Source organism: Oncorhynchus mykiss, chromosome 18, assembly GCF_057628025.1.
Source record: "Oncorhynchus mykiss isolate SJ-2025 chromosome 18, ASM5762802v1, whole genome shotgun sequence".
NCBI lineage: Eukaryota > Metazoa > Chordata > Actinopteri > Salmoniformes > Salmonidae > Oncorhynchus > Oncorhynchus mykiss.
This window is the reverse complement of record NC_143039.1, coordinates 59,618,615-59,632,586: the sequence shown is the minus strand read 5'-3', so window position 1 is coordinate 59,632,586 and position 13,972 is coordinate 59,618,615. Positions and strand designations below refer to the sequence as shown.

Genomic DNA, 13,972 nt, shown 5'->3' with positions numbered 1-13,972 from the left:
TGACCCTCACAAGTGGACTCGTCTGAAGGTAACCGGTACCGCTTAAAAAAATAGTTGGAGGTAGTTTTGTGTCCTTTGGTCTGATGAGTGCAAATTTGAGATTTTTGGTTCCAACTGCCGTGTCTTTGTGAGACGCAGAGTAGGTGAAAGGATGATCGCCACATGTGAGGTTCCCACCCTGAAGGATGGAGGAGGTGTGATGGTGCTTTGCTGGTGACACTGTGATTTATTTAGAATTCAAGGCAGACTTAAACCAGCATGGCTACCACAGCATTCTGCAGTGATATGCCATCCCATCTGGTTTGCACTTAGTGGGACAATAATTTGTTTATCAACAGGACTATGACCCAAAACACACCTCCAGGCTTTGTAAGTGATACTTGACCAAGAAGGAGCGTGATGGAGTGCTGCATCAGATGACCTGGCCTCCACAATCTCTCGACCTCAACCCAATTGAGATGGTTTGGAATGAGTTGGACCAGAGTGAAGGAAAAGCAGCCAACAAGTGCTGAGCTTATGTGGGAACTCTTCCAACAGTCTTGAAGAAGGATTCCAGGTGTAGCTGGTTGAGAGAATGCCAAGAGTGTGCAAAGCTGTCATCAAGGCAAAGGGTGGCTACTTTGAAAAATCTAAAATATATTTTGATTTGTTTAAAACTTTTTTGGTTACTACATGATTCCGTGTGTTATTTCATAGTTGATGTCTTCACTATTATTCTACAATGTAGAAAATAGTTTAAAAAATGCAAAACCCTTGAATGAGTAGGTGTGCCCAAACTTTTGACTGGTATTGTATGTAAAAATAAAATAAAAACATTTTGTTTAAATATTTTGTGTATGATACTTAAAGCAGCCACGACGTCTTAGATTTACAGGGGTAATGGCACAGAGTAAATTGTAGCAATGTAAAGCACTCATAGGCCCCTTAGTGAGTGAATGAGTGTGGGAAGAGTAAATATCCTAGGATGAATGAAAACAATGTTAACAACCTGCTTGAGTTATTGTTATTATGAGTTATGGAGCTGGCAACACCAAGGTTGTGGGTTCAATTCCCACATTGGCTACATTTACTGTGTGTATTAAGTGTACGTGGTTTAGGATAGAGCCACCTGCTGAAGTGACTGTAGCACAGAGCCGTGAGAGACATATTAAACCGGTCTTTGTGTCTGTGTCTGCGTGTGTGTTAGTGTTAGAGCCGCTCTGTCATCCTGTGTGATTAACAGTACTTCTGAACAGCCCAGGGCCCGGTTTCCCATCATCCTATGGTTCTAAAATGAACTTAGCCTTCAGATGCTTTTTGTGAAACCGGGCCCTGATTACTCCACTCCTCTAAACACGTTATAATCCACACGTGCCACCTGGGCAGGGCAAGCACGTCACGCCTCTCTAAGAGGAGCGCTGAGGCAGTGTGGGAATCAGAACACACACACACTCCTGAGCTGCATGAGGATTGGACTAGGAGCAGTTTGACTCGTACTAAAAAGAGAAAGGAAGTTATATGTGTGTGTAATGTGTGTGTAAATAAAAAGTGTACTTTGCCCTTGGTCAAAGTGATAGTCTACTTGGTCAAAGTGTTAGTCTACTTGGTCAAAGTGATAGTCTACTTGGTCAAAGTGATAGTCTACTTGGTCAAAGTGATAGTCTACTTGTGTGATGCTTGATAGAGTGCACATGATGTAGGCTTATGAGGAAGAGCAAACAAGGCGTCTGACACCTCAACACACAGCCAACACAGAGAGAATGCATCCATAACACCTTCTCAGTGATCACACCACACCACCAGAGCCACGGGATGATTACACAACGTTACAATAATGACCAGATCAGCCTTTTGGTTCATAACAATGTCACCTTTTAATCGAATTTCCAATAATCAGAGAATATATCAATCCCTTTGTACAAAAATACCTGAACAGGATATACAACGTGGTTGATTCAGATGTCTTCCTGACATTTAGCTCTCAGAGAGAACAGGAGTGGACAGACACCTCCGTTAAAAGACATGAGCCGGGACTCAAACAAACCACAATGCGCCACCCACCGACAGCACACTGCATTCGACTATTAAAAGGTCATTTTGCTGACATTCGCGGAGATCCTATTCTGGGTAAATGCAGCGGGTATTGGCTAAAACATCCATTACCCTCAAAAGCCAAGTGCAGTGCGATGTCGGTTGTTGTGGATTGTGGGTTTGTTTGAATCCTTGCCCATGGGCTTGAGTGGTGCAGAACAGATGGGTTGTGTTCAGTAGTGAACAAAATGTATTAAACCAAAGTGTAACAAAGAAACTACCTGAACATATCCAATTGAAACAAACAAGATTATAGTTTCACCTTGCAAAAAGGTTCTGCTAGGGTTTGCCGTATGGAACAGGACCCTGGATACGGTACATGGAGTTAAGGGCAGAGAGACAGGGAAGGTATAAGGCTAGACTGGCACAGAATAAACTTTTGTCCAACCTTACATTAACTTTTTTTTTTCCCCTGGCTAATTTGATAAATGTATGAGAGAGATATCCTTAGCTAGTTCCGTTTCAGTCTCTAGTCCCTAGCCTCCTCAAACTCAAGTCTGGACCTCGAAGCCAGTTAAAACTGCATTTTTTCATTGTTCCCCTCTGATCAGGGAGTGATTTAGACCTGGGACACCAGGTGAGTGCAATTAATTAGCAGGTAGAACAGAAAACCAGCAGGCTCCGGACCTTGTAGGGTAAGAGTTGAATACCCTTGCCTTAGACTATTGATCATGCCCTTTTTATGATGTAGGCCTAGATCAGAAAACCTGGATGGGTGAAGTAAGAAATATGTTCTCACCATTGAGTGTAAGGCAGGATTTCCCAAACTGGGTCCTGGGGCCCCCATGGGTGCACATTTTATCAACTTTTTATTATTTTAAATCAGCTGTGTAGTGTTAGGGCAAAAACCAAAACGTGCACCTTTTGGGGTCCCCAGGACCAAGCTTTGGAAACACCGGTGTAAGGAAAGCTGCATGGCCCGGATTCAATCAAAAGGTGCTTTGTCGACAAGTGCATTGCACTTTAAGGTAATTTACGCTTGTGCCGACATCTGCAGCGTTTACCATACATGTGATCTCCACAAACGTCAGGGAAATTGCATTTGAAAGGCGCATTGTCGACAGTGCAGTGGGCTTGTCGACAACACGCCTTTGACTGAATCCTGGCCTAAGTCATGTTCAGGACAGCGACTCACGACTTTGACAGCATCGAAAGTCCTTACATAGACAGTTAACATTCTCTGAGCCAGTCAGCTTATATATCCTGCAGAATTCAATGCATGCTAAAAGAGTCCAGTTTGAAAGCTTAATTTAATACTGTTTATGTTCTGGTATATTATTTTATATACATATAAAAGTTCAATTTGTGATAAAATCAAAAGCAAACAGTCAATGAATCAAATAATGAAAAAACAATCTTCACCTTCATTTGAGACGGAGTGATGAGTAAAAGCATAACGCCCAATACATAGGTAATGTCCTAAATGGCACCCTATTCCCTTTAATACTGCACTATATAGGGAATAGGGTGCCATTTGGAACGCACACATAGTGATCTGTAACCTAGATACAGTGTTAGATCTACAGCTTTTCCATAGTTTCACATTCTATAAAATAGATATTCATATGCTGAATTTATATATACTGTACATCCATATGATTGGACTTCTGTGAAGGATTGCATTATAACACAGTGATTAAGAGGCAAAGACTGATAGAGTGAGACAGAGAGACAGAGAGAGACAAAGGGGTGGTTATAATTTTAGCCTGCCCTAACTGACTAAGATGTCCAGCCAGAGCTTCTGAGTGAGGTGAAGTATTTGATTGGTTGGTAGTGCAGACTCCTGTAGGGCTGTAGAGTCAGGTATGGTTCAGGAGTGATGGGACGGGAGTAACAACAGTGACGTTATTCAGAGAGCTGGCCTGGCAGAGTGCCTGGTAGCCCCTTGCTGATGTATGTGTTTGCGCGTGAGTCTAGTAAATCTGGTGGAAGCTTTGAGCAGGTATTATGTCACACACTCGCTAGGCTAACAGCTCTGCTGCCTCACGCTAGAAGACTGAGAAGGACGAGACAGGATAAGACGGGACAGGCCAGAATGGGTCGGGACAGAACAGTTTAGGACAGAACAGTTCAGGACAGAATAGGATAGGACAAGACATAACAGGGTAGGACAAAACAGGACGGGACCTTACAGGACCAAACAGGGGCTGGCTGAGTCCCAATACTCACAGAACTCTTCCTACTCTACCCTTTTTTCCATTCCTAAACAGGAGAGGAGGATTTGGAACATAATACATTTCAGATAAAAGGATAGGTGGACTATGTGCATTATAATAGTATGACTTCACACACACGCTCACACACACACACACACACATACACACACACACACACGCGCACAAGTCAAGAGAAACTAATTTAACTATGGCTGCAGCAAAGTCAACGTAGCATACATTTCAACATAAATACAGGCATGTTGGGGAGTGCTTTAAATGGATCCCTGTATTCTGAGAATGAATACCCTCTCACATCTATTGGTCACAGATCAGTTAGGAACTCCCCTCACCTGGTTGTCTAGATCTTAATTGGACACAAATTGAAAGGACAAACCAAAAACCAGCAGACACTAGGTCCTTCGTGGAATGAGTTTGACACCCCTGGTCTACAACATCAAGGTGTGGGTCAGGGACAATACAGCCAAACCTAGGTTCAAATACTACTTGAAATCTATCAGATACTTGGGAGATTGCCTTGAGTGCCAGAGGGGTGGGGTTTGAAGTTTTGGGACTGTTATATTGGTCTATTAAGCCAGGCAAGCTCAATCAAGCACAGAAAGTATTTGAAATGATTTCAAATAGTATTTGAACACAGCATCATGCTGACTGCAGTAGGAAGCTAACAACTGACTTGGAGAACACTTATTGACATTCATACAATACTGACTGGCGGTGATGAGGTTTTGTTCACTTACAGTGAAAAAATGCATTGGACATACGTTCTAAGTGCAATATTAGTGTGGGTATTGGAATGTAGCCTGAAAGATTGAACTCTTGACAGTACAAATTGAAGGTGCAGGGGGCAGGTTTGTGAGACTTCTCTTCCTTCCGTCCCGTTCTCATCTCTCTGAACTTTAGGGTTGATTTTAGGGAATGTTCTGGATTTTTCAAATGTTCTGATGGGATCAGGTAGAGCCGGACGTAGCAGGAACAGAGAGTCTGGGGTGCCTTTCAAGACTGAGAGGCATGGCTCTCAGTCCTGAAAGACTCTCCAGCCTCTAATCCAATCTAATCCAATCAGCAGGCTGGGATTTCTTACGCAGAAAGAGAAGAGGAATAGCAGGACAAGAGGAGAAGAAAGAGAGGAGGAAGAGCATGACAAAAGGAGAAGAAAGAGAAGAGGAAGAGCAGCACAAGAGGAGAAGAATGAGAGGAGGAAGAGCAGGACAAGAGGAGAAGAATGAGAGGAGGAAGAGCAGGACAAAAGGAGAAGAATGAGGAGGAAGAGCAGGACATGAAAGAGGAGGAAGAGCAGGACATGAGGAGCAGAAAGAGAGGAGGAAGAGCAGGTTGAGAAGGAGCATTCAGCTTAATTCAGTTTCCAAGAGAACTGTAGGCTGTCTGTTCAGAAGTGTAAATAGTTCTGCAACAGTAATACAACATCATCGCAATGCCATCAGCTCTGACAGGGAAGTTCACATCTCAAACAATCACCTGCCACTTCAAACAAACGGCCAACACAGTTTGCTTTTGTTCTGTTTGTTGTTCTCTTCCTAGTGGCCGTGTATAAAGTATCGTAGATAGAGTGAGATGGTTGGTCCAATAAGGAAAGCAGAGGAAGGGCATGATGCCCCCAGGCAACATCACGCTTCAGGATGCCCCCCAGGCAACGTCACGCTTCAGGATGCCCACCCAGACAACGTCACGTTTCAGGATGCCCCCCCCCCAGACAACGTCACGCTTCAGGATGCCCCCCAGGCAACGACACGCTTCAGGATGCCCCCCCAGACAACGTCACGTTTCAGGATGCCCCCCCCAGACAACGTCACGCTTCAGGATTCCCCCCCCAGACAACGTCACGCTTCAGGATGCCCCCCCAGACAAAGTCACGCTTCAGGATGCCCCCAAGACAACGTCACGTTTCAGGATGCCCCCCCCAGACGTCACGCTTCAGGATGCCCCCCCCAGACAACGTCACGCTTCAGGATGCCCCCAAGACAACGTCACGCTTCAGGATGCCCCCAAGACAATGTCAGCCAGATGGCAGCATGAAGCATCAGGTGATCAGCTTATAAAGACTGGACTGCACAGGTTGATTTTTACACATGGTCAATCGTTGTGATCGATTCGATTCCTGATGATCAATAAAGAAGTGCGGGGAAACCAGCCCCCTGTCTATCGTCTGTCTGAGGTGGGTGAAGGAGGAGGAAACAGGGGCTTGGTTGGATCCACAGATTACTATAGTACACCACATGTATTTTTGTCTGTCGATTTATCTATCTGTGTGGCCACTTTCCAATTCCCCCCCCAAAGTGTGCAATTGTTCACTACCCCTCATGCATTTTAAAAGCATTGGTGTAACTAAGCATGTACCATCAGCTTCCAACACTCCATTCCTTTTAAATCCACAAGGAACGAGTGAATAAGTGCACACTTGACGAGCTAGTGAACAAGGGGTAGAGAATTTAACTGCAGACAGAGGGTAGTTTAGTGAGACCAGAGGGCAGGCGTATGGTTCACGGGTCAGAGGTCAGGGGTGAAGGGTCACAAGGCAACGGCGGTACAGGGGTGTTTGAGCTTGCAGGGCAGCACCCCTCTGTTGAGCTGGTAGAACTCCACCAGGTGGATCAGGTCTGTGAACTTAGTGGAGCCATCATCCAAACTGAACAACATCTGACCTTCCTCTTCACACTGTGAGAGAGAGAGAGGAGACAATATACAATACGGTTGAGAAGGAGGCAGGAGATAGGATGTGAGAGCAAACTGAGATGGAGCCAATTTGGATGAACAAAAAGGAAGTGGAACCGAATAGAGGTAGATGAGTATAAAGAACTGACCGGTAGGATCTGGAAGTGTCTGATCTTCTGGTGGTGGCACAAGGTCAGGACAAACGCCTTGGGGTTACTTTGACTGTCTCTCAGCAGGAACAACCTGACACACCCACACATAAAACATTTTCACTTATGCTGTACATCTATACATAGGGATGGTCTGTGGGTACTAGGATGGATGGTTGGGAGGGTGGCTTAAGAAGGATTATACAGCTTCTAAGTCTTACCCGTCTACTTGTCCTTGTTGCATGATCATCTTGTGGGACTCTTCTCTAATGATGCGACCATGGAACCATAGCTGTGTTCTGTGGATCACTGAAAGATCAAATCAAATCAAATCAAATTTTATTTGTCACATACACATGGTTAGCAGATGTTAATGCGAGTGTAGCGGAATGCTTGTGCTTCTAGTTCCGACAATGCAGTAATAACCAACAAGTAATCTAACTAACAATTCCAAAACTACTGTCTTGTACACAGTGTAAGGGGATAAAGAATATGTACATAAGGATATATGAATGAGTGATGGTACAGAGCAGCATAGGCAAGATACAGTAGATGGTATCGAGTACAGTATGTACAAATGAGATGAGTATGTAAACAAAGTGGCATAGTTTAAAGTGGCTAGTGATACATGTATTACATAAGGATACAGTCGATGATATAGAGTACAGTATATACGTATGCATATGAGATGAATAATGTAGGGTAAGTAACATTATATAAGGTAGCATTGTTTAAAGTGGCTAGTGATATATTTACATCATTTCCCATCAATTCCCATTATTAAAGTGGCTGGAGTTGAGTCAGTGTCAGTGTGTTGGCAGCAGCCACTCAATGTTAGTGGTGGCTGTTTAACAGTCTGATGGCCTTGAGATAGAAGCTGTTTTTCAGTCTCTCGGTCCCAGCTTTGATGCACCTGTACTGACCTCGCCTTCTGGATGATAGCGGGGTGAACAGGCAGTGGCTCGGGTGGTTGATGTCCTTGATGATCTTTATGGCCTTCCTGTGACATCGGGTGGTGTAGGTGTCCTGGAGGGCAGGTAGTTTGCCCCCGGTGATGCGTTGTGCAGACCTCACCACCCTCTGGAGAGCCTTACGGTTGAGGGCGGAGCAGTTGCCGTACCAGGCGGTGATACAGCCCGCCAGGATGCTCTCGATTGTGCATCTGTAGAAGTTTGTGAGTGCTTTTGGTGACAAGCCAAATTTCTTCAGCCTCCTGAGGTTGAAGAGGCGCTGCTGCGCCTTCTTCACAATGCTGTCTGTGTGAGTGGACCAATTCAGTTTGTCTGTGATGTGTATGCCGAGGAACTTAAAACTTGCTACCCTCTCCACTACTGTTCCATCGATGTGGATAGGGGGGTGTTCCCTCTGCTGTTTCCTGAAGTCCACAATCATCTCCTTAGTTTTGTTGACGTTGAGTGTGAGGTTATTTTCCTGACACCACACTCCGAGGGCCCTCACCTCCTCCCTGTAGGCCGTCTCGTCGTTGTTGGTAATCAAGCCTACCACTGTTGTGTCATCCGCAAACTTGATGATTGAGTTGGAGGCGTGCGTGGCCACGCGTGGCCACGCAGTCGTGGGTGAACAGGGAGTACAAGACAACATCAGGTTTCAGGTGTCTGAAAGCTATTTTCGGCTTTCAATGTATAAACACAAGACGTGCACTATACCGCTTTACACATGCAGAGATACAAGCAGCCTGCATCCAAAATGACACCCTTTCCCTATATAGTGTTCTTCTTATGACCAGGGCCCATAAGTAGTGCACAATGAAGGAAATAGGGTGCCATTTGGGAGGTAACCACAGATATTGGAACTGCTTCATATCCCACTTGTGTAACAACAACTTGTGTAACAATACACTCCATTAAATCAACCCTTAACCGAAAATGCAGTTTAAAGTAAAAAGTGAATTAAGTAAAACATTTAATAAAAATAACACAATTAAAGAGCAGTAGTAAAATAACAGTAGCGTGGCTATATACAGGGGTACCAGTACAGAGTCAATGTGCCGGGGTACAGGTTAGTCGAGGTAATTGAGGTAATATGTACATGTAGGTAGAGTTAAATTGACTTAAAATAGATAATAAACAGAGAGTAGAAAGGGGGGGGGGGGGGGGGGGAGACAATGCAAATAGTCTTGGTAGCCATTTGATTAGCTGTTCAGAAGTCTTATGACTTGGGGGTAGAAGCTGTTAAGAAGACTTTTGGACCTAGACTTGGCGCTCCGGTACTGCATGCTGTGCGGTAGCAGAGAGAACAGACTATGACTACGTTGGCTAGAATCTTTGACAATTTTTAGGGCCTTCATCTGACACCGCCTGGTATAGAGGTCCTGGGATGGCAGGAAGCTTGGCCCCAGTGATGTACTGGGCCGTACGCACAACCCTCTGTAGTGCCTTGCGGTCAGAGGCCGAGCAGTTGCCATACCAGGCAGTAATGCAACCAGTCAGGATGCTCTCGATGGTGCAGCTGTAGAACCTTTTGAGGATCTGAGGACCCATGCCAAATCTTTTCAGTCTCCTGAAGGGGAATAGGCTTTGCCATCTTCACGACTGTCTTGGTGTGTTTGGACCATGATAGTTTGTTGGTGATGTGGACAACAAGGAACTTGAAGCTCTCAAGCTAGTCCACTACAGTTCCGTCGATGACAATGGGGGCATACTCAGTCCTCCTTTTCCTGTAGTCATCAACAATCATCTCCATTGCCTTGATCACATTGAGGGAGAGGTTGTTATCCTGGCACCACACGGCCAGGTCTCTAACCTCCTCCCTATAGGCTGTCTCATCGTTCTCGGTGATCAGGCCTACCACTGTTGTGTTGTCGGCAAACTTAATGATGGTGTTGGAGTCGTTTCTGGCCATGCAGTCATGGGTGAACAAAGAGTAGAGGAGGGGACTGAGCACGCACCCCTGAGGGGCCCCCGTGTTGTGGATCAGCGTGGCAGATGTATTGTTACTTACCCTTACCACCTGGGGGTGGCCCATCAGCAAGTCCAGCATCCAGTTGCAGAGGGAGGTGTTCAGTCCCAGGGTGGAGTGCAATAGAGATTGCATCATCTGTGGATCTGTTGGGGCGGGGATGCAAATTGGAGTGGGTCTAGGGTATCTGGGATAATGGTGTTGATGTGATCAACCTTTCAAAGCACTTCATGGCTACAGATGTGAGAGCTTCGGGCAGTAGTCATTTAGGCAGGTTACCTTAGTTTTCTTGGGTGCAGGGACTATGGTGGTCTGCTTGAAATATGCTGTCAGGGAGAGGTTGAAAATGTCAGTGAAGACACTTGTCAGTTGGTCAGTGCATGCTCGGAGTACACTTCCTGGTAACCCGTCTGAACCTGCGGCCTTTTGAATGTTGACCTGTTTAAAGGTCTTACTCACATCGGCTATGGAGAGCGTGATCACACAGTCTTCCGGAACGGCTGATACATGCTTCAGTGTTGCTTGCGAGCATAGAAGTTATTTAGCTCATCTGGTAGGCTCGTGTCACTGGACAGCTCGTGGCTGTGCTTTCCTTTGTAGTCTGTAATAGTTTGCAAGCCCTGCCACATCGGACGAGCGTTGGAGCCGGTGTAGTATGATTCAATCTTAGTCCTGTATTGATGCTTTGCCTGTTTGATGGTTCATCGGAGGGCATAGCGGGATTTCTTATAAGCGTCCGGGTTAGAGTCCCGCTCCTTGAAAGTGGCAGCACTACCGTTAAACTCTGTGCGATGTTGCCTGTAATCCATGCCTTCTGGTTGGGCATGTACGTACGGACACTGTGGACGACATCGTCGTCGATGCACTTATTGATGAAGCCAGTTACTGATGTGGTGGACTCCTCAATGCCATTGGAAGAATCTGTGCAAGAAAAACAGTCCTGTAGCTGAGCATCTGCGTCATCTGACCGAGTCACTGGTGCTTCCTGCTTTAGTTTTAGCATGTAAGCAGGAATCAGGAGGATAGAGTTATGGTCAGATTTGCCAAATGGAGGGCGAGGAAGAGCTTTGTACACATCTCTGTGTGTGGAGTAAATGTGGCCTAGAGTTATTTTTCCTATGGTTGCACATTTAACATGCTGATAGAAATGAGCTATAAATTGATTTAAGTTTCCCTGCATTAAAGTCCCTGGCCACTAGGAGCGCTGCCTCTGGATGAGTGTTTTCCTGTTTGCTTATGGCCTTATACAGCTCATTGAGTGTGGTCTTATTGCCAGCATTGGTTTGTGGTGGTAAATAGACAGCTACGAACAATACTCTCTTGGTAAATAGTGTGGTCTACAGCTTATCATGAGATACTCTATCTCAGGCGAGGAAAACCTTAATATTAGATTTTGTGCACCAGCTGTTGTTTACAAATATACACAGACTGCCACCCCATGTCTTACTTGAGGCAGCTGTTCTATCTTGTCGATGCAGCGTAAACCCTTCAAGCTGAAGGTTATCCGTGTTTATCGTTCAGCCATGACTCGTGAAACATAAGATGTTTTTAATGTCCCGTTGGTAGGATATTCATGATCGTAGCTTGTCTATTTTGTTATCCAATGATTGTACGTTGGCTAATAGGACTGATGGTGGAGGCAGATTACACACTCGCCGTCGGATCCTTACAAGGTACCCAGACCAAAATCACAGATCTCTCCGTCTCTTTCACATGCGACTGACGGGGATTTGGGTCTTGTCGGGTGTCTGAAGTAAATTCTTTGCGTTCGACTCGTTAAAGAAATAATCTTTGTCCAGTACGAGGTGAGTAATCGCTGTCCTGATATACAGAAGCTATTTTCGGTCATAAGAGACAGTGACATAAACATTATGTACAAAATAAGTCACAAATAACAATAGAACAATTGGTTAGGAGTCCGTAAAACGGCAGCCATCTCCTCCGGCGCCATCTAGCATTACTAAGTATTTATGAAATTACTGTTAAATGTTGTTACTAGTGTAATTATTACAGTACTACTATCCATGTATAAGAGCAAAGTAATGTAAAGTGTAGGGTACCTGAGCTGAGAGAAGATGGGTGGAGGAGGCTGGGACTGCCCAGAGCATTCATACGGTGACCACGTTTCTGACGGCAGGAAAGATAAAAATAAAAAAAACTATTTTAGATTCAGAATGACAGAAGTACATCTTCTTCTTAGTCTGAGTTTCCCAATCTTCCATCCCATCCACTTCCTCGCCTTCCTACTCTCCTCCTCACCCTCCATGTCTGTCCCTCCTCCACTGCGGCACTCTGTGCTTCCAGAGGGTTCTCTATGACGCGTCCCGTCCTGCCAGAGAAGTCCATGGCCACCAGAGAGTTCTCAGACACACTCCTCTACAGAGACAGAGAACTTGTCTGAGCCACGCTACCGCTCTCCAATATATTCTAGTTTGCTTAAATAGAGTAGGGAATAGAAACATGTGAATAGGAATCTTACCACAGGAGTTGAGAAGTGTGAGACAGGAGACTTCCGCTGCTGGGGACTCTTGTAGTTCTGATACAGTAATATCCCATACTGTCAAAACAGAACATATATGTAGCGCACAACAAAATACATTTTCAAGTAATAAATATAAATGAAACATCAGTTATACAGAAGATTATGTGAGTGTGTGTGTGTGTGTGTGTGTGTGTGTGTGTGTGTGTGTGTGTGTGTGTGTGTACTGTACCTTTAACAGTCTGAAGGCAGTCATCCAGCAGGTTCTGCTCTGGTCATCTTCGGCGCACAGCATCCTCAGCTCCTTGCACTCACTCCTCACCTTACTGGGCTGTCAATCAAACAATCAGCCAATCATTGAACCTTACTGGGCTGTCAATCAAACAATCAAATGTTCAGTTAGACAACCCGTCAGCCAGTATTCACTAAATCTATAACTAGATATTGCTTGAAGCTCTTTAATATTCTCTCCAACTAAGATCACTGCCCGGGATGGCAACTGCTTGGCATCCGATCGAAAGGCACTACAGAGGGTAGTGCATACAGCCCAGTCCATCACTGGGGTCGAGCTCCCTGCCATCCAGGACCTCTATACCAGTCGGTGTCAGTTGAAGGCCCTAAAAATTGCCAAAGACTCCAGCCACCCAAGCCATAGACTGTTCTCTCTGCTACTGCACGGCAAGCGGTACTGATGCACCCATAATACGTTGCATGGACTCATTCTGGTGGGCACTAATTGTGTTTAACATAGTGTTTTTGAATGACTACCTCGTCTCTGTACCCCACTCAAGGAATTATCTGTAAGGTCCCTCAGTCGAGCAGTGAATTTCAAACACAGATTCAACCACCAAGTCCAGGGAGGTTTAACAATGTCTCGCAAAAACATGTTAAAAAAAAGAAAAAAAGTCTAACCTTTATTTAACTAGGTAAGTCAGTTAGGAACAAATTCTTGCTTACACTGACAGCCTACCCCCTGGCCAAACAATCCCCTAACCCGGACGACGCTGGGCCAATTGTGCACCGCCCTATGGGACTCTCGATCACGGACGGTTGTGACACAGCCTGGGATCGAACCAGGGTCTTTAGTGACGCCTCCAGTGCCTTAGTCCGCTGCGCCACTCGGAAGATACTGAATACTCCTTTGAACATGGTGAAGTTATTAATTACACTTTAGATGGTATACCAATACACCCAGTCACTACAAATATGATTAAAAAAAAAAGATTTAACCTTTTTAACTAGTCAAGTCAGTTAAGAACATATTCTTATTTACAATGACGGCCTAAGATACAAGCATCCTTCCTAACTCAGTTGTCAGAGAGAAAGGAAACCAGTCAGGGATTTCACCATAAGGCCAATAAAGACTTTAAAAGTTACAGAGCTTAATGGCTGTGACAGGAGAAAACTGAGGATGGATCAACAACATTGTAGTTAATCCACAATACTAACCTAATTGATGGAGTGAAAATAAGGAAGCCTGGACCGAATAACATATTCCAAAACATGTATCC

General features: G+C 45.0%; 1 protein-coding gene across 8 annotated transcripts in view; it reads right to left on the bottom strand.

Moving 5' to 3' along the window:
• Positions 1–1,828: 1,828 nt before the first annotated feature.
• Positions 1,829–13,972, bottom strand: part of LOC110496474 (growth factor receptor-bound protein 10) — a 54,161-nt gene continuing 42,017 nt past the window's right edge. For 4 of the 8 annotated variants that reach the window (XM_036953064.2, XM_090208894.1, XM_036953066.2 and 1 more), the window contains 7 exons: positions 12,694–12,792; positions 12,462–12,539; positions 12,242–12,358; positions 12,043–12,109; positions 7,285–7,372; positions 7,064–7,157; positions 1,829–6,917 (listed from right to left, as the gene is read on the bottom strand). In XM_036953064.2, the coding sequence (XP_036808959.1) occupies positions 6,771–6,917; positions 7,064–7,157; positions 7,285–7,372; positions 12,043–12,109; positions 12,242–12,358; positions 12,462–12,539; positions 12,694–12,792 (690 nt within the window). In that variant the 3' untranslated portion in view covers positions 1,829–6,770. Of the gene's footprint in view, positions 6,918–7,063; positions 7,158–7,284; positions 7,373–7,986; positions 9,445–10,024; positions 10,309–12,042; positions 12,110–12,241; positions 12,359–12,461; positions 12,540–12,693; positions 12,793–13,972 lie in introns of those variants that run through there. The other 4 variants (XM_090208895.1, XM_090208898.1, XR_016488578.1 and 1 more) reach the window with 3 other exon arrangements.